Source organism: Ambystoma mexicanum, chromosome 10, assembly GCF_040938575.1.
Source record: "Ambystoma mexicanum isolate Mex_15411 chromosome 10, UKY_AmexF1_1, whole genome shotgun sequence".
Taxonomy (NCBI): Eukaryota; Metazoa; Chordata; class Amphibia; order Caudata; family Ambystomatidae; genus Ambystoma; species Ambystoma mexicanum.
In genome coordinates this window covers 328,709,841-328,735,732 of record NC_090932.1, presented here as the reverse complement: position 1 = coordinate 328,735,732, position 25,892 = coordinate 328,709,841, and the positions used below count along the sequence as shown (strand labels likewise).

General features: G+C 48.7%; 1 protein-coding gene across 4 annotated transcripts in view; it reads right to left on the bottom strand.

Moving 5' to 3' along the window:
* The window catches only part of FGFR1 (fibroblast growth factor receptor 1), a 140,152-nt gene extending 115,334 nt beyond the window's left edge, over window positions 1-24,818 (bottom strand). For 2 of the 4 annotated variants that reach the window (XM_069617929.1, XM_069617931.1), the window contains exons 1-2: window positions 24,343-24,480; window positions 11,040-11,224 (exon numbers count right to left, since the gene is read on the bottom strand). In XM_069617929.1, the coding sequence (XP_069474030.1) occupies window positions 11,040-11,172 (133 nt within the window). In that variant the 5' untranslated portion in view covers window positions 11,173-11,224; window positions 24,343-24,480. Of the gene's footprint in view, window positions 1-11,039; window positions 11,225-24,342 lie in introns of all 4 variants that reach the window. The other 2 variants (XM_069617932.1, XM_069617930.1) reach the window with 2 other exon arrangements.
* Window positions 24,819-25,892: the final 1,074 nt, after the last annotated feature.

Below are 25,892 nucleotides of genomic sequence, written 5' to 3'. Positions count from 1 at the left end.
CCTACGAAATTGGGGAGGGCAGATTGGACTGAGGTGGGACACCAAAAAGAAGACAAAAGGAAGAGTTAGAGAGAGTGCAAGTGGGCAAGCCAACAGGCAGGGAGGCCTAGCAGAGCACAGGAGCAGTAGTCCAGGCTGGAGAAAACAAGAGCAGAAATTAGAAGTTTAATGGCGAGAAATGGGAGCAAGAAGGACACGCTTTCGGGATGTTAAAGAGTTGATAGGGACAGGAACGCGCAGTAGTGGACATGCAAGAGAATCAACAGCATGCCTAGATTTCTAGCAGAATCAGAGCGCGGTAAAGAGGAAGAGAATATAGCTGGGGGGGGGGGGAAAGAGTAGGTGGATAAATCGTCGACAAAGGAAAAAAAAGAACCAAAAGGAGAGGTAGCCAAGGGGACAGAGCAAGTGAGATGAGAGCATAGAGTGAAGGACAGAGTGATTTACAGAGTCAAAGGCTGCAGATAGTGCTTAGAAGAGCCACCCCTGTAGAATGGTATAGACGGAAACCAGACTGACGAGCAGGTAGGAAAAGAAAAGCGGTTAGATAAGCAGAGACTTTGACGTACATGATACGATTATATGATTATATGGAATGGGAGTGGAGAAAATGGATGGAAATTTGAAGAAAAAAAATAGGAATAATAGATGCATGTTTAAATTCAGGTGGGAATGTAGCAGAATTAAAGAAATGTTACATAGGTGTGTCCCATAAAGTAGAGCAGAATAGACCCTGGGTATCAATACTGAGGCTATAGGGTCAGTGAGGGCAGCAGTAGGGCGAGCCAAGAGAGATGGCGGCCACATTAGTCTCAGGGGCGGAGAGAAAGCAGATGAGAGCAGTGAGGGAAAATGGGAGATCTGGGGATTGAGTGGGGCATGGGGAATTTGAAGGAAAGGATGCATGGAGACGAGCAGCTTCAATAGTAAAATAGTTAAGAAAATTGAAGCAGAAAGAGAAGGTAAGCAGGGAGAGGGAGATAAGGGGAGTGTAGGATTAATAACTTGAAAGATTTTGAGGGTAAGGAAAATGCGTAAGATAACCACAGAACTGCCATTGAGTGGATAGCAGCCAAAAGCCATAAGAAGCCTGAAGATCTTCAGGAGATAGAAGAAAAGACCGTGGGGGTAATCCATATTTGGAGAGGTTTGAGAAGGGAAGAAAGGCAACAGCAGATGAAGATAACGAGCCGCACAGGAGAAGAGGTGCACAAAGTCGTCGCCGAGTCTGCAGATAGAGTAGAAAAGGAAGTAGGAAGAAACCGCGAGTATACACCTGTAGAGCGGTGTGCCATAGGAGTGGAGTTTACGCGGAGAGAAGGTGACCAAAGAAGGGGCTGGCGAGGAGGAAAGATGGAAGGAAGATGAAAGGCGAAAAAGTGATCAGAAGAGTAAACTGGAGGAAGCCAAACCTGCAGAAAAAAAGTAAACTAACAGAGAAAATCAAATCAAGGGGAAAGTCAGAGACGTGACACATGGCGGGAGAAGAGCTGGGGGAGGTGGGAAGACGCTGGAATTTTAGATAGTAACATAGCAATTCCCCCCTCCCCCAAGGATAACCAATGTGAAGAATAAAGGACATTGACAAATCCACCACAAAAGGAGGTGTGGACGATAGCTAGAAACGGACAACAGAAAAAAGAATAGCGACATTTGAATGAAGAACAAGTTTTTTTTGGAGGAGATGAAGAGCGACCACGAAGAGTGATAAAGGGTTCCAACTGTGCTGACTCTTGAACCAAGGTGAGGAAAAGGAGAGAAACAGAGGCCAGATGAAGAAAGTTCAGCAGGAATAGGAAGGGGGAAGCTTTCAATTAAGACAGCAAACATACAGCTCCACACCAAGAAAAAGAGAAGATTGAGATTAGGTGAGTCTTAATGCAGATAAGTAGAACATGAAGATTAAATAAGACTTGTACACTCATTTTGCCATCCAGGAAAGTTTTTTTTTTTCTTTAAATAAAAACACTCCACACGTGGCTGAAGAGTTAACCCCCTTTCCACGAAGGGCACTTTGATGTAGCGAAAGCAACAGCAGAAAAAATATTTTAGAGGAAGGATTTGCACAGGAAAATGTCATCAACTGTACAATAATGTTATGCTTGGAAGGGTTCAAGCATCAGTTCTCCCTTCAGGAATCATAAGGTACTCGGCTGCTAGAAAAGCATCAGTATTCTCCACACGGGATGGGAACATATTTGATTTCCCACAGGGCACGGATCCCACTCATTTTTAAGCTCGTACCCGCCAACTCTTCAGACGTACGGCACCAAATGGAGTCGTGAAAGGGTGAAGTGGGAAGAGGTTAGTGGTTCTAAAAGAGGAAATACCTCTTCCCCTTCCTTTAACACCACAGAGCTTGGTTAGGAAACCCTTGGTTCCACTTTGCTGGGATCCATTTCCATCCCGGTTCTATCCTAGGAGACTCTGGGGGAATTGACTTCAACGGCTACCATGAGCTGATTTGTACTCCCTAGTGCAGGAGTCTCCAATCCCTGGCCCGCCTGAGGTTTTGGACTACAGCTGCCATCATTTCTAAGCAGCATAACCAATCGTGAGGGATCATGGGAGTTGTAGTCCAAATCTAGCAAGCCAAACATTGCAGACACCTGTGTAGAGAAGTAGCCAAATGCCTCTGCAGGAAGTCCCGCCCCCTACTGCCTGTATGCTGGAAACCCGAGACTGCACCATGCTTGACACCAGTAGTTAGGACCATACCGCGACGAGTGTTCGAGTAAAAGGTATCCATTAAGAAAGCCATACCAGATGTATGCCCGACAATCTCTGGGAAGAGGCCCCCAAAGGAATATGAAAACAAGAGAAAGATAAGACGATGACATCACAAGAAGTGAGAGTGACGCACTAAGAAGATAATGTATGGACCTTAAAGAAACTAATGGCCAAATAAGGAATCGAGTGAAAGCTCCTATGCGAAAAAGATTGCATGCGTGTGTGTGTGCGACACACTGCAGAAACTGCAAACCGTTCAATGAATGTACAGACACAGCAACACAAGTACACCAAGTAATCATAAAAGCTAGCTACACATAGTGAATAGACTGCAGGCAAAGCTGCCATTGTAGTGTCTGGACATCAGTGTCACATATTTCAATAAGTTCAAACCCACGGAGAAAGAAGGATCGAGACGTGTGTCCCAGCAAAGAATTAGCTGGAGATCACAGACTTAAAGGGTTAAGCTGCTTGGCCTGGTATGATATGATATATGATATTTTATTTGTATTGCGCTCGCACACAAGTGTTTCAGAGCGTGACAAGGCAGTGGAGGGGAACAGGGGAGAACAAAACAACGATCTTACTAGGCCCAGTGACATTGAGGACGTGCAAGTGCATGGGAAAGGGAAAGGGGAAAAGTGCATGGAAGGGGGAGAATGGAAAGTGCAGAGCAAATAGTCATAAATGCAAATACATAGATAATGGAACAATCGACAGGGGTAGTTCATTCAGCAAGTGGCAATTGCTGCGTTTATGGCAGCAGAGCTGGGTAAGTCTGATAAGTGCATAAAAGAAGAAAATGGGGGTGGGAGGGTGTGGGACTGTATGGGTACAGATATGGTCCCCAGTGTGAGGGGTGGCCGGGAGGCAGTGCAGAAGGGTGGCAGGGTGAGCAGGTACCTGGGCCAAGGGGGACAGATGGTGGCCAGGTGCACAGTGCCAAGAGAGAGCAGATCAGCAGGGCAGAGGAGGAGCAAAGGCAGATGCAAAGAGGAAGGACTTGAGGTGCTTCCGGAACCGGAGATGATTTTCCTCAAGTTTCCGAGTGGCAGGGAGGCTGTTCCAGAGGGAGGCCCCAGCCGAAGACAGGGATCTCCCCCCAGCTCGTTTCTTTGAAAAACGACTGAGCTTGAGAGAGTTAGAGGTAGAGGAGCAAAGGACTCGAGAGGGGAGGTATTTGCGGAGGGATAGCTGAAGGTATTTTGGACCCAGGCCCCAGAAAGCCTTGTGGACAATGCAGAGGGTTTTAAATTTAACCCTTGAATCCACTGGGAGCCAATGGAGAGATTTCAGAGCTGGAGGGATACGATGCGAGGGCTTGAGGCCAACGACAAGTCTTGCAGTCCTGTTCTGGATTAGTTGCAGAGGGCGAAGAGTAGAGGCAGGTAGATTCAGAAAGAGGCTGTTACAGTAGTCCGACCTAGAGAGAACCAGAGCCTGGGAGACAGTGAGCTTCTAAGGGAAGGAGAGGAAAGGAAGAGTGCCTCTGAGGAGGTGCAGTAGGAAGTTTGACTTTTTATATACCTCTGAGATGTGGGCGGAGAAGGAAAGTGTGGAGTCAAAGATGACCCCGAGGTTCTTAGCCTCGCAGGTGGGGGTTGGAGGAGGGCCAAGCGAGGCCGGCCAGAGAGAGAAGGGAAAGGATGGAGAAGGTGTGCCGATGAAGAGGATCTCGGTCTTGCTGGCATTCTGACAGTGATCATTGGCGAACACCAATCTTGAATGGCAGTTAGGCAATCTGAGATGAGAGAGGGAGAGGAGGTGGCTGAGGGCAGCCTGAAAATGAGTTGTGTCATCAGCGTAGCACTGGAAATTTGAGCATAGAATGGCAATGCAGTGGGCGAGAGTTGGCAGGTATTGGTTGACAAGCCAGGGCGAGAGGTTAGACCCCTGGGGAACACCACAGATAGAGAGGAAGATAGAGGATAGGAAGGACCCCAGTTGAACCTCGGATGGTCGATCAGAGAGGAAAGAGGTCAGCCAGGCCAGAGCCTGATCAGTGGTATCAAAGCTGGAGCAAGCCAAGGCCGGTTATCTATCCTTGAAGAACAGAAACCGTGAGACACTGAATCATCTATTGTTAAGCAGCAAAGAAAGAACACCATGAGTGCCAAGTTTATTAATTCAAGACCATGAATTGCTGCAAAACAGAGCCGAATAGTGGTCTCCCATCACGTGGACGAAGGATGAAAATAGGAGCTGGGCATGCAGACCAGAACTGTGATAAGTGTGTGCCTGTACTCCCTTATATTCCCAGAGCCGAGAATAAATTGCAAGCTCAAGTTAAAAGGCAAATTTTCATGGCATAAGGCATGGGCAATAGAGATGTTGGGCTAATTGGGAGGGAAAGCAAAGTCACGTACACCTCCCGGCACCTCGGTATGAGCTTACGTGCTGCGAAGGAGCCGAATGTTCCAGACATGGCACGAGTGCGCCAACCAGTTAGAGGGCCGTATAACGAAGGGCCTTATAGTTTAAGAGCCAATAGTATTCTGTGTTGAGGATGACTTGCACTAGAGGCAGGCTTAAGTTGTCCACCTGACAGTAGATATCCAATCACAACCTGACCTGTACAAAAAGTATACTTAGATATTACCTTTCAGCCAACCACAATCCCTCGTATGTTTTTCTTATTTGCCCGTAGTAGGATGTCATTTATGACAAATTTTTAGTACACAAGTGTTTTTATGCAAAATATATCGAGAGCTCAAGCGAACATTTGTCAATATCTGGTGTAACTCCCCGTTTTAGATAAAAGATAGTAAAACAGTCGAATTGGACTTTGCCAACTTACTGAGTAGGTCTGATTATTTGGTGAAAGTTACTCTGCATCCCATCCTTTGCATGACATGTTACCGAAAAAGGACTTTATGTTCACCTGTCCTAGTGCAACTGGTGCCCTAGAAACATACTACGTGGCATTAACTGTCAATTATGGGCCATATGCAAGGGGGAAAAAAGCGAAAAACACGAGCAACATTCTAGAACACCTTTTTATATGCAGGAGCAAACAAAAGTTGCGAGTTACTAGCTAGTCAGAAAGCCCTACAGTACAATGTCCTTTTATCGCGGGACTTTTTTTTGCTGGTAAAAAACCCGCGATTAAATGACATGGAACCAGCCCCACCACGCCCGGCATGAAGGCCAGTTGTTCACATGTTAAGACACCATTTCTTACTCGCCAAGACTGAACTATCACTTGCCAAGCACAGCTGCACATTGTGTGGCCCGGCATATGTTGCTTACAAGCACCAACCTTTGCCAACATGGACTCGGATCATAGGAAACCCCAATCCCTGCCCTGCCAATTATTAAAGAAAACCATGCACCAGAGATATTCAAGGAGCAAAAGGGCTTCAGTGTCAGGTGAAGACTTCTGGCAGTTTATGCTCAGTCAGCACACCAACCAACCAACCTTTTAGAGTGCACTTAAGCAGTGGCTTGGAAAGTTCAAGGACCACTCGATGCATTGGGCTGGGATAGGATCTTCAATATCAATCCACTTAAAGTTCCACTGAAAACATTGTCACATAACGCATCACCAGCCTTCTGAACTCCATCCTATCCCAGCCCAATAGAAGAATACACTGGCCCGAAAATGAAACAGCATGAGCTCAGGTGGGACGTGCATCAAACATTCCTTCTGAGCAAGCAGAAGACGGCTCAGCGAAAAAGCGGTTCAGAGCCAGCAACGAATACATGGGTATTGCAAGGGGTTGATCAAGTTCTACTCATGGGGACGGAGATAAGAGGCAAGACCAGAGAACCACATGGGGCAAAAGGGAACCCTAGGAGGGCCACCTCAAGTCCTCCGAGGGTCAGCAAGGGTATGGGTTAGGCATTTGATATCCTGGATCACTTAGACGTGGTTAGTTGCAAGTATGAATGTTGACACAAAGGGCAGTGAGCAGAGTGCCCACTGCGCAGAGGACCAGAAGGTTACAGGTTCTAATCCCATCAGGGGTTTAGAGAGGGGACCACCAGCCTCCGGTTCGAGTAGTGTCACTTGTAAAGCAGGCTCTCCGTGGGCAGTCAAATATCCACCCATGAGCCTTTCCCAACTATCAAACATTGACCCTATTCAGTCAAATCAGTGCAGAACCCTTAAACTCCAGATTGTAATCACTTAAAGGACTGGCTAGTGAGTGCCATTGACCTGGGAATTGTACAGAGTAGCGCAAAATACGCTCGCTTGTCGTGCACAGGGTGTAAAGTAGTGCGTTTTGTTTACTCCGAAGTGCTGTAAACACTAAAAAGTTCAAACACTCTGGAACGCAATGCACGAGGGAGTGACGGAGAAGTTCCCGCTTTATGAAGAGCTGGGCACAGTGGATGCCACCAGCGACAGGTCCAGAATGAGCAGATCACTCATTCACTATCGTGGGCAGCTGCTGGCATTAACCCCTTCGAAGGAGGTACGAGTCAACTCACAAAAGCAATCCCCACAAGGAGTGTGTTTAAGAAGCACCCCACGTTGTGGTCGTTGATGCAAAGAACAAACAAAAAAGTTTGCCACGGCGTTGCTAATCACACAAAATGCAGGATTGGATACCTTTTGTTGGAAACGTTGGGCAGGAATGAAATCAGGCATTAGCTTTCGAAGAAGACTTCATCGGTTGGTGCATAGTGAAATGATTGGAAAAGAAGCACTCACCGTGCAATTCATTCTCAAAGCAAAACATTTTCAGTTCAAACTCCACTGGGCAAAGAAATATTATGCAGGCCTGAAATTACCATACAACTGCTGAAAGCTACAGTTTTCACTGAAAACCATACACATTCCTAGCGGATGGGCGCATTCTAAAGATGCAAACCTTCACATACAACCATCGATTTGGCAAAGACAAAGGGAGCAGGATGCAGGGCGGCGCGCCATGAAACTTCTATACCCAGGGACCACTGTGAATCGATGCAGCGTTCTGGGAGCTAGGAACTGAGCTGGTATAGGTCACCTGGTCAAATCGACCTTTTAAAATGTCGCGCCTTGATGTAAATGGATTTCCCAAATATGCATGGGCGTAAGATTGAAGCACTGCCTACATAAAAAGTACATTCACACAACATCTTCCCTGTGACCAGAGGAGGGCAAAAGATAGACACTCGGACGGGCAGAGTAGAAGGCACTAAAAAGGCAGACAAAAGTTCTTGCGTAGATAATTCAGTGAGTGCAGTAGTCACACGAAGCACATACTTCAACCAGGAGCCGAGGGTGTGCTCAACACATTAGTACTTAAAACAGGGGTCTGCAACCTTCAGCTCTCCAGGAGTTCCATGCACAGCCCAACAGTTGTGCTCTATAACATTACTAGAACTGCAGGTTGCCCACCCTTGAAAAGCGATCACAGCAGCCTTTTGTGGCGAGAAAGCCGAGCATGCATCCAGGGAAGAACTAGACTCGCAGAGAGCCCGCCCCCCCCCCCCCACACCAAGGTAAGACAAGTCAGGTGACTCCAACATTCACACCACTCAATCCGACCCACTGGCGGCCGCTTCATTTTTCAATTGGAGGGATTAACATTCCCCCGAATATATGGAACCAAATAAGGGGGGCGGGGTTCGGGCAGGAAGGAGCCCCCCCCCTGACAAGATGTTTAAATATTAAAAGCAAGAATTTATGAAAATGTGTGTGGGGGTAGTTTACAATGGGTTTTGTTGTGCAACGTAAAAATCAAATATAGATGCAACATTCCCCAACATTTCATGATGCCTTTGTACACAATGCCAGAACAAAAACATGCCCATGCTGGCTGCAACTATACATGTCCATGGAGGCTGCACTATTATGACCATATATGAACCTAGTACCCCCATTGGCTTTACCAGTACAAAATGCCATGTCACAGTAGAGAAAAAAAAAACATTAGACAGACCCACATATGTGAGCAGTACCATGCAGGAACACTCATTATGCTTCCGCCCCCCATGAAGCCAAGTTTAAAAAATAAATAAATAACAAGAGAAAAAAAAAAAACAGACATGCCACAGTATATGCTGCCACCCTCCTATGCAGCATCCAACCGGACCCAGAAGTACAGCATGCCTCCAGAAGGCATGGCTTCCTGGTGCCTACATATGTGCGGTGCGTGTAATGGGGAGGCGCAAGCGCGCCGCCACTCCCCTGTCCATTCAGCTCTGCAGTACCCCGGCCTGTATCCTCACTGGGCCATGCAAAGTTGGGGGACAGCAAAACGGACAATAACCCAAGCAGCTTCCCGCCAATAGGGAGCGGTCAAGTTAGGTTAGGGGATTTATACCGATGTCGTTTGCACAGTTAAGAGGCCCACTGGTAGATCTGTAAGAGCAGACGGGGACCCAAGCAAACGTTCACCCATGGGGCAAGGACCTCATTGGCTTACCCGCCATTGGGTGAAACATACAAGTAGAAGCTGACTTTTACACGGCAGAATGTTGTTGCATAGCAGTAACCAGTCTTCAAAGTTACGTGCGCCCCTAAATAAGACCAATGTATGCTGGACCCTCATGAGCCAAGGGGCTTGTGGAACGGTCCTCAGAAAGGATAGCGGGCCTCCGGTTATATAGTGCTGTGTGACTTGCAAAGCCAGGCTCGATTTGGCCAGTCACAAACAGGGACGTTATTTGGGGGTCGTGCGACCGTGCCTCCCTTGCTACCCCTGTGTTCCCCCCCTTCATACCTCCCAAAAAAAAAAGAAAGAAAAAAAATAAGAGAAAAGATCTTTTTTTAAAAATGGAAGCTCTTGGGCCATGGCCAGCACCATGTGGCTTCTTTCTGGAGTGGCTGGCTTTCTTGTTCAGGCCTCTTAAAAAAAATATAATAAAACAAACAATAACAGGGGTTCCCACAAGTGTCAGTCTTTGAGCAGTGACCCTAAATAAGAGAGAATAGGAATAACAAAAATGTGTCTTTCTGGAATTCTATACAATTGCTAGACTCAATAAAAGGTTAATTTCAGGCACACTTCAGGGAGTAAGTCACTGATTTAGTCTGTTCTTAAACACATCAAATTCACAATGCAGACAAAAACTTCCAAAAAGCATTTAGAGTAGAATAAGTCTCCATTTCAGAATATGCATTTTGCTTTTCGCAAGTTGCAGTTATAGCATTTTTCTGCCGTGGTCTCCATTACGATAAAGTGAGCCGCCTTCCCTGCACTACTGTATTACGATCAAGTGAGCCGCCTTCCCTGCACTACTGTATTACGATCAAGTGAGCAGCCTTCCCTGCACTACTGTATTACGATCAAGTGAGCCGCCTTCCCTGCACTACTGTATTTTGCCAACACCTGAAGCCTGAAAAGGAGATCTACGCAGGCATGTGGCCAACTTTGCACCAGACCTGCACCTGAACTGGCCTGCTGTTAAATCTCAGTTACCAGTTTAATGGTATCCACTACAGAGTGTAATTTGCTTTCTGACTTGAGAACATTCAGACATGCAATTACACATTTTACCATAGCTCAGTGGGTGGAGCGCTCGGGGCTGCAATGTGTGGGTGATGTGCAGGTGGGAATCCTGGAATGGCCAACTCAGCCTTTTATCCTTCAGAGGTGGATAAATGAGTACCAACACATGTTGGGGGATATTGTAGGTATAGTTCTATATGAAGCGCTTAAGCATAAGTTCTATATACCAAACACATCATCATTTGGCCTTGGACGTCTGCTTGCAGTCACAGCAATTTGGTAATATGGGCATAGATTAACAATACATATGATGATCCATTCTTGTATAAATTGAATATTGCGTCACAGTGATTTCGTAGCCACATTTTTCGTAATGTACTTAGGAACAATGCTGTGTGAGGCAAGTCCTGGTTTGTTAAGGGGTGAAAGGTTGCGTTCCATCACTTCCTATGATGCCATTTCTGGGTGGGGTCAAATGACAATCACTTCCTGTGATGTCAAAGGTCGTGTGATGCCACTTCCGCTACCCCTGGCATTTTTTACGTTCCAGGTCACATATCTACCCAAAAGCCTTTTTCCCCACCCAACAAACCGACTCCACTCAGCCTCCCTGGGAGTAGGGGCCCAGAACGAATCCCTTGTTCAAGGTTCTGTGAAATGCCTGCATCAGACCCAAGAAACAAACTGCCATAATAACCACCCAACAGAGAGCATGGTGAATTCGGACACACTGGTCCTGGTAGATCTGCACAGGCCCTTTACACTAAACTCCAGCACACATGCACGCTCCACTAGCCTTACTGCGCATGTGCTAAACAGCAGCGAGATTGTTTTTCTGTGAGGGGGCAGCGGGTGCTCGTGACGTGTTGCGAATACCGGAGGTCTCGCCCCCTCCCCTCTCGCCCTAGAGGAGAAATGCCTTACCTTGATCGGGGAGCGTGGGCGCTGGGCGCGCGGCAGAGAGCGTGGCCACGACCAGCAGAGACCAAAACACGAGGTGCCTCCAGGTCAGCATCCCTACTCCACCACTACTGGCCGCCAGCTGGGCACAGCCCATCCATGAGGAAGCCAGCCTCAATCCAATACTTGTGCACAGCTGTTCCCAAAACCTTCCAAGAGGGAGAGAAAAAAAAAGGCTTAGCATGAACAGAGCAAGACTTTAGCACAGTTATATGCAGAGAATCCCGTCATTTTCAGAGGCCCACTAAGAGAGCAAAGTTCCGGGCAGAAAAATCAGAATCCAACAACAAAGGCATAGCCAACGAAAGCGCACTGATTCTAAAGTCAAGCTGCAGAGAGTCTCCATAGGGTACACGGAAGACCCCCCCTCCCCCCCCGCCTCCCGCTCAAGTAACAGACATGGCCCATCTACCGCACACATCGGCTCCACCGGTTTCAAATAGTTTACCCACACAGCCAAGTGCGCTCCCCGCCCGACAGGAGAGAGACCCCACAATGCAGCTCCCAAAAATCACACAACCCACCCGTGGAAGGTACTGCATAATGCCTCAGTTTATGAGGCCTAACAGGGTGCAACCGGCATGGGGGTGGGGGGGGCAGGTGTGGTTGACAGATGGCCCTAGAAGCAACAGATCTGCCCCGTCGAAGGGTTTGCGAGGTTGTGAGGGACTTGCATGCCAGTACACCTCATTCATTTGGGAGCGAGAGCCCAAGAAATGGCTCCAACTCCACATTGAGTGGCTTAGGAGTGGATTTTTCATAAATGCCAGGACCACAAGCCCCAGAATGCAAAGTTCAGATGTTATCAGTCCAGGACGGGACTAGCATCTCTCCAATAAAATAGGTCATGCATACAGGACGCAAAAAATTCTGGCATAAATCCCTGAACTGCCCTTGTTATGTAGCCCGTAGCCCTCAAGTCTCGTATTAGACAGTACTCTGAAATGCCACGTAAATATTATAAAGCGCACCGACTTGGCAGAATAGCCTCGTATGCGCTGCTTAACAAACGGATGCAATGTTCCAGGCAGCACCCATTACCTGCCCGGCTTGTATCCTCGCTGCACACTGGGTACCGCGTATGTGCTTATAGGAGTGGACCTATGACGAAGAAAGTTATATGTCCCTCAAATGCTTTTTTTATGGGCAATGTAAACGATGGCTATTTATAACGCGCTTAACACCCAGAGGTTTCTAAGCGCGGACCGGGGGATCGAACCTGTGTTGCTCCGTGTCGTCTTGCTTCCAAGGCGAGCATGTTGCCCCCGAGCTATCCCCCCGAGTGGGTCAATGTAATACAATATTAAGCAACGCCAAACCGTCAGTTCACACGTTACCAGTACAAGACCAGTCCATGCTCATCTTGTCGCCGCATCCCCATCGACGTCAGAGATATTCCCCAGATTGCAAGCACAGCATCACTATGCCGACAAGTACTGGTAAATCCATAGCATTACGTTTATAGTGGGCGGTCTTTTTCGGTCCTCTTGTACCGTTCTACCCACCTTCTGTTCAAGTTACTTCAAATGCCTTAGTGGGAGAGCACCTTTCACTTCCCCCAGACCTCATTCCGTCACATCCTCGCACCAATTGCAGCGGCGCCAGTTGTAACCCAAGAAAAACAAAGCCGCCAGCCACGGTAAACAGTCGCTTTCGGCCTAATCTGACCAGGGCTTATCGGCGGGAGAAAGGCCGAGGTCGACAGGCGCACTGGAGTTTTGGGAGGGCAGCTCGTGGGTGGTTAGTCGTGGCGTCGTAGGCCACACCCCCCCACGGTTTATGAGCCGACATATCAACAATTTGTGCAAACAAAGTCAAGATAAAAGGGCTTGAAAGAGGGAAGTTGTCACACTGCCCCCAGCGCCAAAGGCCACCTATTGTAAAGGCCCAGAGCCAAACTGGGCAAACACACGGAAGGCAGCTTCCACTAACTCCACTGTGCTGGGAAAAGTCAAACAGATAACACCGAAGGGGGTGGGATACGGTTTGGGGGGGGGGGTTGCCAGCGACCTCTAAGAACCTGGTCTTTTGTGCACGAGATTAATATACACAGCAATTGACCCAAAACCATTTTCGTCACCCCCACATTTTATACAAGAGCCATGTCGAGGTTTAACTTTTTATTCACAATCAGAAAATCCTTGCTGCATGGATGAGCAGCAGTCCCTGTTGAGGCGCAGGCACCCTTAGCTTCAACAAGGGGGGGGTAAAGGGGGGCACCTAAGGACAGGTGAGTGAACATCCACCAAGCGTGGCACACCTTGTGCAGCGCCTCCCCGTGGGCAGAGATCAGAAAGGCGGTGAGGGTAGTTTCATTAGAGTCGCAGGTTTGGTAACCAGATCACAGCAGGTCAGGGGCCATTGCAGGTCCCAACCACATAATTCCCTTGCTAAGTTTTTCGGATGCTTGCAGTCAGCGAGGCTTCATTGAAGCGGTCTTGCAGCTCGCCACCCCTGCTAAAAGGTCCTTAAAAATCCTATTCAGTTGCGTTTGTGCTGGAGGTTGGAGGACAACCAAAAATGTCTTTGCTCATGCAAAGTATTCTACAGACAGAAAAAGGGTAAAGTCATTGGCAAATAGCGAGGTAGAGAATGGTATGGCGGGGGGCGGCCAGACAGTGGTGGAACGTTTGTGGGACAGAGTTGGATGAAGTAGAAAGAATGCCACCATTTTTAAACTGTCTGTTAATCTCAGACATTTAGGGAGTGGTTTTTCAGTTTACTTTTAATTTTCGTTTAGGGCTACACTTCCCATGTTTCCTGAGCGCCCAACTTAACTTCAGGCGCACCAGGGAGGGGAAAACTGAGCTATGCAGACTGATACTATTGTTAGCAGGGTGCCAGTCCAGCTTGATTTGACAGCGTCCCGGATAAACCCACTAAAAACGAACCGGACACACGATGTTGATAATAATGGGTAACCTTTTATATGCTGTTTATGCTCCCAGGTGTCGTCCTATAAGTGCCCTCCTCATGCTGCCATAGACAAACAGAATTGCTTGGATAAATACTCGGTCCCTGGTGCAGCATGTACTTGAACTAGCGGATCACCTGGTTGAGAATTCTATTGATTTGTTGGCCGTTACAGAGACTTGGCTTCACGATGCAGCTACTCCCGGTTTTATCCTGGCAACTCCCACATGATATAACTAAGGGCGGATTGGTTGCAAGAGATGGCGGGGTTGCGGTAATCTAAGAATTCTTTTAAACAGCATCTTTCTAACACATTTGCGTCAGATAATTGTAAATAGCTACTGATAAAACTCGCGCTTAATCCTACAACCGCCATTAGTTTTCAGGTGTGATATCGTCCTCCATTCAAAGTGCCATTTTTTTGAGGAGCAATTTCTTGCCCATTGTCGATGAAACTTCTAAACCTACCTCACTGGCTGCGATTCTTGGCGATTTAAATCTTTGGGCAAACAATCGCCACGACAAGAATGCATCCCCCTTACTCAATTCTCTTGATAGATTGGCTTTTAAACAGAAGTCCATGTTGCCTCCTATCGCAAGGTTAATACTTTGGATTGGCTGCCGAGCCACAAAACTGAGACTTTGCATCTAGAACTAACCCTCAAATCCCTGATCCGACCATCCTATTGTGTCCTTTTCACGCAATCTCCTGAGGCGCAACATCTCAGTGTCCTCTCCTATGGAAATGCTGTAGATGACTAGGAACTTTAGCAAGGTCTTAGCATCTATAATCACGTACCCACTGATATATCCAATATCCTCCCCCCATAGCCCCTGGAGAATGTTGTGCTACAATATCGGCAGAAGCCATCAATGATCTTGCTCCACTTAAGTCTAAACATAGCAAAATAAGAACGGATTTGACAGTAAATTGATTTCCCTTAGACAACTCAAAAGGGCCAAAGAACGCAAATGGCACAAACATCAATGCTCTGAATCTCTCCTTGAATATAAAATGGCTGCAGACCACTACAAAAAGGGCATTTTGTCTGCCAAACAAGAAAACTACAATAACAGAATAATGGAAGCTAAATCCAGTTGCTGTTCATTATCCTTCGAGAGCTAGAAGGAAAGAACAAGCGCCCCATTACACACACCAAAAAATAATAAAAAGGATGCTTGGTGCCAAGCTATCCAAGACGAGTTTATAAAAAAAAAAACTCTAGTCACCAATTGAACATCTTCGCTCGTTAAGCTTGCTTTAACACTTCTCCTTTGTTAAGCTTGCTTTAACACTTCTCCTTTGTCTTTAATCGCTGGATGACAGCGTGGCAGTCATAGAATCTGTCCCCGTTTCAGATTCACCCCTCTTCTTCTTTCACCAGGTATTGGAGGATGATAAAAAAGGCATGAAACCTACTTTGTGTCTTGGGGACAATAGCCCCTCCAGGACATATGCCTCTCCAGTACAGTCAAAGGCGTTGATTCCATGGATTAAAAATAAATGCTTCCTTCTCCAAGTCTCTTGTCCCTTCCTCTATCAAGGAGGCCTGGATTACTCTGTTGTTCCAAAAAAAAAATAATAATAATTTGGATCCAGCAATACCAGGGAACTATCGCCCAACTACCAATACCAAGCATATAGCCAACTTCAGGGCTTCAGTGAAACCAATAACCTGCTAGGAGATTAGCGTACAGGCTTTGGCACAGAGACAGCAATCTAATAACACTCCCATCATTGATCGAGGGCACGTAGCACTCCTTATGCTACTGGACCTCTCTGCAGCTTTGACATCGTTTATCATCTGCTACTTGTGAAGAGATTGTGAGGGGAAGTTGCTCACAATCTGCAGCAGACTGGATCCATTCTTTTTTAAGACCTTGTAGCGCCAGAGTGGCAGTTGGAAATGTTAAGGCCTCACCATTCCCGCTGACCTGTGGTGTCCCTCAAGACTCTTGTCTGCTCCCCATTCTTTTCAACATTTATATCAGGCCTTTATTTGACTTGCTTATTAGCATGGGGGAAGGGGGGGGTACGATACACAAACTATGCCGCCGACACCTATGTCTTGCTGGAACTCGAGATTATCATCCAATCATGGATGGCTTTGAATTGTCTGGCCCTTAACAGTGGTAAGTCAGAGTTACTGATATTGCGTTCATCCCCGAGACTGAAAAAACAAGACCACAATACTGTTTTTTTTACCATAGCTGGATGTCCCATTTAGGTTTCTCCCCATGTTAAAAGCTTGGAAGGCTATTTTTTACTTCAATCTCTCCTTTGATAAGCACGTAGCTGATCTTGCACCCATCTGAAGAAACTTCTTTGGCAAATAGATCCTTCGCTTGCAGGTGAAAACAGAGCCTCCATGCTCTTGCTTACTGCAATATTCTTATGGATAGCAGGTCTACTGCTAATGTTAATAAACAGGTTGTTCAGAATGGTGCAGTTAGAGCTGTGGCTGGTCTTCGGGAAGTAACAGCCTGAACCCATTACCAGGCGTGAATTGCATTGGTTGCCAGTGAAAAGAGAATTCAGCATCAAGTGGCCACTAGGACGTACAAATGTCTCCAAGGCGTAGCACCAAACTACCTTTCTGAGTGCCTTAAGGAAGCCCCCATTAGAAGCATCCTTCGGTCGAACGATCATCACCATCGATTCACTCCCAGGTATAATCTTAAGCGGTTTGGTGGAACCAGTTTTGACTGCTGGGCCCCTCACATTTGCAATGAGCTCCCTTTGTCGATTAGAGCCATTTCCAGCATGGCTTCTACGGTGGCAGGGGAGCTTGGCCATTATGGTAGCAAGTCGAGTGGTACGAGGGGGTGCTTGATTAGACTAATCCCCCGCCTCATTGCGAGGAGCAGGAAGTTTGAGTGAAGAAGAGTTAGCGTGTATAGCAACAGGTGAAGCTGTGTAATGTGAGGAAATCCACATCTCAGCGATACACAGATTAGCAAGGGAGGCGGGGGAGGGAATTAGAGTGATCAGTACCGATGGCGGCTTTAGCACAGTGATTGTGCCTTCTACAGGCCAATAGGTATAATCTGCATTGGAGAGGGAGTTATACAATTATGTCAAATGTCATAAATAAAAAATAAAAAAAAAAACAATTATAAAAGCTCTGTCTAGGAGGGTGTGTTTTGTACGGGACGAGTAGCAGTAGTGCTGATGAATGGGGAGCAGAGTTAGAGGAGAGGGTCAGTAAGGAGGAAGGCAAAAAAAAAAAAAGATTAAGAATGGGATTTATACATGGCAGGAGCGAGGTGGAATCTTTTGGGGAGGTGGTGGGAGTGATTGCAAAAGTATTGTGGTAAAAAACAGGGCACAAGTTACCATATTGAAAGTACTACAGTGTGTCAGACTTGGACGGGGATTTTGGAAAGAGAAGCCATTTAGTCCAGAGCGGGATTGGGCAGTAGGGGGGGGGGGGGTCTGAAAGTGGGAGGGCTCAAGGGCCTAGATCAAGTAAGGGAGGTCGACTCGGCTTGGGTGGAAGGATGTAAAAGATGGGTCGGGAGAGGGGGTACGGGATGAGGTTATAGCCCGTCCAGACCCAAATAGAGCTAAACAGATTGGCCCCTTGGTAGGCAGAGAGACGCCATGAGAAGGGTAATAAGATCTTGTGACGCGAGAATTACCAGCCAATAGGAGCCCAATGTGGCACGCAGTGGAATGGGTAAGGTGGATTTCGAAGGGGAATGGTGGGCACAGAGCCGCTACTGTTATCTTGGTAGGCAAGAGGTGGAGGGATGGGTTAGGAGCAGAGGGCTGCTTTGCCCTCCAGAAAGTCTTCTTCCTCATGTAGCCAACAGTGCGATACCTGAGGCCCAGAGAGACAGCGTTGGTGCCAGAAAATAGAGCACCAGCCAGGTTCTCGGCTGGGACTGTGCCTTGAGCAGGCTACCTGGCAGAACACAGGCCTGTTCGGCGTGTTCCTGATTTTTGCCAGGACAACAGGCCCCTAATGGACACACACTGGAGATGGGGCAAAGAGCGTGCCGGGCTCAGTCCGTCATATTAGCGGAGTGCTGCAGTGGATGCGCTTTGCAGAAGAGGAATGTGGTTACCTCTTTCCCAGGAGCCCTCTGAAGTGCCGACCTAAAAGTTACGGCTGCCATCTTATGGTGCAGTTGTGGGCTCCAGACTGTCTGGGCATTAGAGCTTGAACACTAAGACGGAGTAAGAGTAGAGGAAGGGGTGGGGGAATAGCAGAGCTGTTACGACGGATGAAGTCATGTTTAAACAGCACCCTAGCATACCTGACCACCATAAAACAGCCCTGGAATGCTTGCATGGCGTCACAGAGCAGCCCAACACAAAACCAATAAGTGCGACCGGCAAGTTCCCAGTTATATGTGAGCTGCCCGCATAGCATGTTTCTACAGCCGCCCGGAACACTTTCGGCACTCAAATATATACAATTGTGATGCGGTAGGTACAGTCTAAAAATGAAGAACACATGCCTGGACCATTATTTAAAACGCTGGCTTGCTCTCCTGGCAAATAATTCAGTGTGCAAGAAACATGTGTTCACCCTGCCTCCATTTTTTTTCCTCTAACTGGGAGTCCTATTTTCTGGTGACCTCGAACAAGGGACTACCCGAGTTTATTTATTAGTTCCCCTTTATAATCTGGCTCCAACACCGCCCCCCCACGGTATTTTCGCCAATAGACTTGGAAACGTACGCAGTGAAAGGGGACTGCTCATCCTGGCCTCAGGCAGAGCTCCCTCCGCCAGCGCAAACACTCCTCCGCGATTCCTTCCGGTTGCAGCTGAGAGCTGTGCACCCCCGCTAATGCCATTTCCCAGCGCATTTAGCCTTGCAATGAGGAGAGTAAACCCACAGCCAGCGGCTTCGGGCATTGGATGAGTGGACGGCCTCCAGTCACAATGCATGCCTTCTTCTGCACGGATCCGCCACCCATGCAGAAACCTTTAAAAGCCAGCAATTCAAAGTAAAGAGAACATTTCTCAGAGGAAGGGTGCTTAACCGCGCACTCACTTCTCGCGTCATGTGTCCAAAATTAAGTGGGAATTAAGTGGGGGGGGGGGGGGGTCAATGTAGTTTACAACCACCCCAACGGGGGAACTGTTAAGTAACCCCATGGAGAATAAGGTTGCCGTTGGTCGAGTCATTCCTTATGACGCACACAGACTGCGCCTTCCCATTGGGCAACCAACTGGGGGGGGCGGGGGAGGGGTCTCATTGGCATGGTTTGCCAAGTACCACGCTCTCCGGTGGACAATAGCCGAAACGTCAGAACTCTTACTCTGGAGTGAGTCAGTCTGGAGTGAGTCAGGCTGGCGCGCGCACACACACCACCCTCTCAAATTCTCAGTCGCCCACACCTCTGCCAGGCTCCTCGCCGCACATTCGTGCGACATTTCCCAGCTTCGCCAACTCGCAAGGAGGTCAAGATGGGAAACCACCCGCCAGACAAATGTCGACTTGGAAGACAGGTCAAAGATGGCACAGCCAGCTCCTACCCTTCAACGAATGACAAGTTTCACAACGTGACCAAGACACTACGGACAATTACATAACGGGCGGTGCAGTGAGCAAATCATTGCCCCACAGGTGACAAAGGTCCCACTGCACCAGAGGGGGGGGGGGGGGGCGCAAGGATTCACAGAGCCATGGTAGCTTCTGACCGGATAGAAAAGTTGGATTTTGAGATGGAGGTATCCAACCATGGGGCTCAGTGACATCTGATGGAGAACGCGAGCAAAGCTCGAGTGGCCCGACTTCACTTGGAACTCGGGTGGCAAATAAATAATTGATCTGAAACCCATCAATCTATAATTGTATGTTGTGCGTGGGCCCTGCACTCTGGTTTTACTTGGTCGCTATGTGCTGTCCCCGTGATCAGCGCAGCAGGGGTGAAGAGGGGGCAGGGGGCATGTGGAACTACATACACAAGAATGGTGAATAAAATTGCTTGTGGGCTGCATGCCACGTCAAGGCTGGTGGGAAAAGTGGGCGTGGCACTTCATCTCAACCCCTTTAATGGTTTAGACTGATTTGAATCCATACAAATAAGCGTCAGTTTTGGGTCAGGATATACAGGGCACTTGGCCAGAGAGTCAGGGATATTAAGCCTGCCAAACAAACTCCATGTGCTGCTGGGATCCAGGACAGAAACCACCATTCAACAGACGCGGGCAATAGCTTTTTATAACAACATTTGACCAGTACACAACTAAAATTAAAAATAGCAGCAAAAATAAGATGGTTTTGGGAGGGCGGGAATACATAAAAGAAAAAAAAAATGGAGTAAAAAGTACATAAAACTATGTATTTTAACGCCCGCGTCATTGTGTGGCTCCATCTCAAGTAGATGGCGGTTGTTTCAGTCAGGCGGGGTGATTAGAAGAAGTTATCCAGTCTTACAATAAATATTTTGGATTTCAAAATAGGAGAGCAGCCAGAAATAAACCCCCAAACGCATTATCGGTGAGAAGGCGACCACCTCGCCTTTAAGCATTCTCTCTCTGGTGATAAAGTGATTGTTTTACCACAGCATAGTTTAAGGAGAGCAAACCAGCACCCTCAAATTATACCACTCACCCCAAATACAACAATAACCGCAGAGCATACAAGAGCTGGCCCACGCGGACGCCACCCCCCCCCCCCCAAATCTGTACACCTGGCCATGGTGAACTGCCTTTGCGTTCGTTCCCTTGATTGCCAAAGCAAAGCATCGGCTTTATAAAAATAAAAAGACGAATCCGACCTCCAATAAGCAGTAGGTCCAAGGGGTGGATCCCCAGGACCTTTAATATAATGTGTTGTCCTCCCACCCCCAACACGGTTCATGAATTCATGGCAGTGCAGGAAGCCCAGGGTGAAGACCCAAAAAGCTAGCAGTCTGCAGACATTTTATCATCAACACCTTTTGTGTTTCAAGCTGAAACTTAATAGATCAGAAACCAAAAGTGGGCGTGTGAGGCAGGTGCCCACTGGGCGCATCTGCGTGGAGAGTACCATTAGCATCTGGAAGGGAGGGGTGCATGCGCAGGCAGGGATCATCTCTGACAAACGGCCAGGGTTGAGGCTTGCCCGATTTGAGTTGGTATGTTCCGTTCTGAGGGGACACTAGCTCCATTGGTGTTTACAGGGCGTGCCTTGGAAAGAGTTGGGGCGGAGTCTTCTGGCTCGCCTGCCTTCCAGGGAACCCAGATACACCCCCCCCCCCTGACCGACCAGTCTCCTTCTGGGTCCACGGCACTCAGTGTCGCCTCCTGCAACCTGGGAAGTTCCCAAGGCTCATGGGTAACATTGGGAAACACGTTCACAAACGTGTCCGTTCGGACTTCTGCACGACGAGTAAACACACAGGCAGGCAGTAACAGGCTTCCAGCAAAACAAATGTGGCGATCTGTGCATTTAACTAGGGGATGGGGCGGGTGGCGCTAGAGAGGACCAGTCCGGACCGTATACTGGGAAGGCGCCTTTTCAGCGTTTGGGGAATGTCTCCGAGAAAGGCCCAAACACCCAACAGTTGGCTCTTTCTCATGTCCCCTTCTGTGAGAATCGCGACGCGACAAACACATCCCAATGTCCAAAACCTCTCACAAGTGAGACCAGAGAAAAAAACATAGGCAACCAATTGGATGTTTTACAGGGGCAATGTATGGACAGCCTGATATGATCACGTGTGCGCCAGAGCCAGCCCTTTTTTGACGAGCATTCCTTCCCGATGGCCTACCACGACCCACATATTCTGACCACAGATATCCCAGAAAAGGAAGTACAGATGGGACAGAGTTAATTCACGCAACAATAAGTTGAAAAACCATAAACTGGAAATGTTTGTCGAATAATTGCATATGTGTGGCGAGCAATGTGTTAAATGTTGTTGCCTAAGGCACCGACTGAAGATGGGAGGCGCGTCCCCCCAAACATCACACCGGTAAGGCGCTAAAATGAAAGCGCATGCGCAATCCAGTTGCCACGCGCTGCCAGCTGAACTAATAAAAAACTACGGGCCCGGAGGCGCACACGAATAATGCGACACCCACTGGCAGTGAGACGAGGAAGCACAGCCATGGAGCGGGTGGCACAGCATATAATCCCCAAAGAAGGGAAGGCGCTACCCAAGGTTCATACACATGAACATTCGGGGAGTTATACTACTTAAAAAGTGTGTGTGTTTTTTTTTAAGGCACAGACATTCACTTTGTACTGTGTGGGAGAGGACATTTTTTCGGAGGGGTTGGATATCCGAATTCGGCAGGGGAGAGGGGGGGCACACAATGCAGATGGTGCGAGAAGGACAGGAAAGATGGGGCCCAGATGTGCCGGAAGGGGGCAAAAGTTTCTGAATGACAGGAGAAGAGTCCGGGCAAAGAAGGCGCAGGTATTACATAAGTTAATCACAGAACCTTAAATCACACCCATTTACATGACAATCGTCCCCCCCCCCCCCCCCCCAACAAGCTCACTCGCAGCCCTTCCTCCCCCGGAACACCCCCCTCCCCTCCTCTCCCCTATGGCCCCCAAAATGCTATCCCTTAACCACCATCCACTAGTCCGCCTACTTCAGCCAATTGCAAACATACGCCCCCACGCAGCACCACCCCCAGCACGCGCCCCTGGCCAGCATCAAGGATGGAAAAAGCCTGTCAGGAAGCAGCGGGGGAGGGGCGCGCTTACGGGAACTCGCGAAGATGCAAACAGGAATGCCCCAAGGAAAGTTGTGGGACCGGCGGCGACATGGCCCAAGAGGTGCCCCGACACTGCCGACCAGGTTCAGAGGTCTGGTACCTTTTACACTACCCCCCCACCCCCCAACAACATGAAACCCGGCGCCACACAGCCTTCATTGGGGGCTCGTCCGCCCATTCTTGCTCAGCACAGGTTTTGCTGTCTTTAAAACGGACCCTGTGTGTGGAGGGGTGCCAGGTGCTGGGGCCTGAATACACACATCCGGTCTTTGTGCAAAGGCAACTGCAGCGCTCGCCTAAGTACCACGTATGAAAGGGTGGGCACTAGGAGGCAGCGGAGAAACGCCAGAGACATCCAGCGTCACTCACCTCACGGGGGCAGTTCACCACCCGTGCAGCCTGAACCGCCGCTTGCAAACCAACCTCACCGACTCTCTCCTGGACCCTTTACTATAACTCCATGCACTTCAATGGCGTACTCATGCCAACACGTTCTGCTGCTGGTCTCGGGCTCATCGCCAAGCGTCTATATGCACAAACAGCGTGTTTAACAACCTCATCTAATGTTATGAAAAAATGTACCGGAGCACCAAACAGTTCATTGTGAAAGCAAGCCCGCACTGGCCTATAGAATAGTGCCCGCAGTGCCTGGCCATTATTACAGGGTTTTTTTTTTGGGCAAGAATGGCTCCCTTTTTTGGCCAGTTTCTTAAATTACTACACTCGTGTTAACCATTGTTACTGAGCATATATATTTTCAAACGCATTATTTGCAACATATTTGACCAATGAGTACAGTCTGTTCTGGATAGTAAATTGCAATGTGCGATTGAGGGCCACTTTTATTTTTTATTTCTACCTGGATTTTTTTTTTTTATTTGCAGTCCGGACATGTGTGAGGTAACACTGCAATGCAAATATTGGTTTCCGGGTTGATCCTTTTGTGCCATTCTGACCCAGAGAAGCCCTCCCTTCCCAGTGTGCAGGGGGAACGAGAAAGAGTGGCGCCTAAATGCTGCACTGGTAGGACTCCACCAGAAAATGCACCTCCAAACCCCACTGCAGCGGCATGCCGTGCAAAGAGACGACCGTTTTGCCCTTTACCCTCCCTTTAGGTTTTCCGACTAGATGGCAGCCCAATTTGGGACAAGAGCAGGTATCGGCCATGGCTCTCTGTTAATTAACAAAGTTGGCCGATCGGGGCATTATGACAAACACGTTCCACCTTCCGTGACGTCTCATCACATGGCACCCCAACTATGGGCTGCTGTTCAGAGAGGTGGAGGCAAGTTTCAAAGTAGGGACTGGTAAGTCATGGACAGTTTTGCTACAGTAATACAAATGTACCCCTTTCTGACGAACAAAGCCACAGGGTGTTTGGAAGAGCAACATTATCAAAGCCGCCCACAAAAAAACTGCCATCGCTCCGAATAAAAATAGCAACGCCCAAGGACTGGCCAGGGTACCTTCTGGACAGGGTGAAAGTGTTTCAGCAAGGTTCACCCTAAACATGTGAAGCCCGTAGTATCGATCGCCGCTGCCCCCCACTCCGCCTGTCCATAAACGTCTAACATACTTGTCTGGTGCCAGGTTTCTTGCCAGTCAAAGCCTGTATGCGGCTCCAACAGCAGGGACTTCGAGCGCCGCCCCACCCCCCATCCAGCGCAGTGCACCGCACTCACCTTTCCTCCGGGCGCCGCTCCTGTGCCAAGTGCCCCGTGCACGGAGCGAGAAGATCCCAAAAACAATCGAGTCAAGTCCGAAAAGTTTCTCCAGCACAGATCCAGCGAGAACTCCGGGGTTCAAAAGAGACAAACAACAAGACGGCGGTCCGTTCCAGCGGACATGGCAGATCAACTCAGCCGAGAAGAAGTGCGTCCCTGCAGAGAGCACTCTGGCCGGGCACGCCTGCGGGTCGGAGTCCGGGCACCTCGGCTGTGGCGTGGGCAGCTGTGCTGAGTCCCGAGACGCTCGGCTCGATCCTTCCGCCGGGGCAGCCTGGCCTCCCGAAATCCCCCTGCCTCTTGCAGACTCCCTCCCGAACCTCTCAGGGCTTCGTGCACTCTTTCTCTGGGACGCTGCGGTCTGTGCGCCCCTCCGCTCCAGCGGTCCCAGCAGCTCCTCTCCTCCCACAGGGCGTCTCGGCTGCTCAAGCTCTGACTTCGGATCACTTCCAAGGCTCCCACCCCCTCTCGCATCCCGGGCCGCACTCCCCGCCCAGCCTGGCGCCCCTCCCCCGCCAGCGGTGCGCCCCTCCCCCGGCCCCAACGCCCACCTGCGGCGGCATGCCGGGGGTTGCAGTCCCCGCGCGCCACAGAGCCAGATTTGCTAATCCGGCAGCGAAGCGAAAGACTTCATGATACGCGAGACCGATGGAGCGAAACGGAGTATAAGAAGATACGCAAATTTAAAACCTTGATATCAAAACAAATTATTCTAGCATCTATGCAGTGGCAAACAACACAGCCGATGTATATGAAACTCGGCCTGCTTAGGCGACTCGAATGAAATTAAAATTGACCAATATGTGGAACTGCTTTTTTAACGAGGTGCGTGTAAACATGAAAGCCTACAAACGGGGGCGCTAAGAAATACACCACAACAGGGCAGTTAAAAATGCAGGGCAATTATTAACTACCTTAATTATCACCCACAGCCACCTTGCTATAACGGGGAACTACCCGAAGGGGCGAAGAGCAAGGACTTCAGAGCGCCGTGACCCTGGAATGACTGAAATAGAAGAACATATATATGTAAGCAACAATTACTGGTCCAACGTAAACGCGCTCATTAAGCAACGCCAGGTTGACCCTTTACCACGGGTTTATGCATCCCAGTTTAAAACTGGGCCGTACTCGGTAATCTGGCCCCTTAAAGGAACACTTCCCAACATGGCCATTTTAAACTGCCCTTTCTTAATTCTGTCCTAGTGCCACTGGCCATTTAACCCCAATCAAGCTAAGCAAGATGGCGCCTGGCTTCCCATACACTGCTCTGCTCTGTGTGGAAGCGAGCAGATTAGCATGCGAACGGCCTCTGCCCTCCCGCCCCCCCCCGCCACTATTGCACCGGCAGGGAGGCAGTTTAGCATACTACTGGCCGGTCTAGCATAAACCTGCCCCATTCGGCATAGCAATTACCCGTTCAGCAAACAAGTGACCCCTTGCATAATAAAATGGACCCCTTGAGCATCATGCACACCCCATTAAAACGGGCATGCGGCTTACCTCTA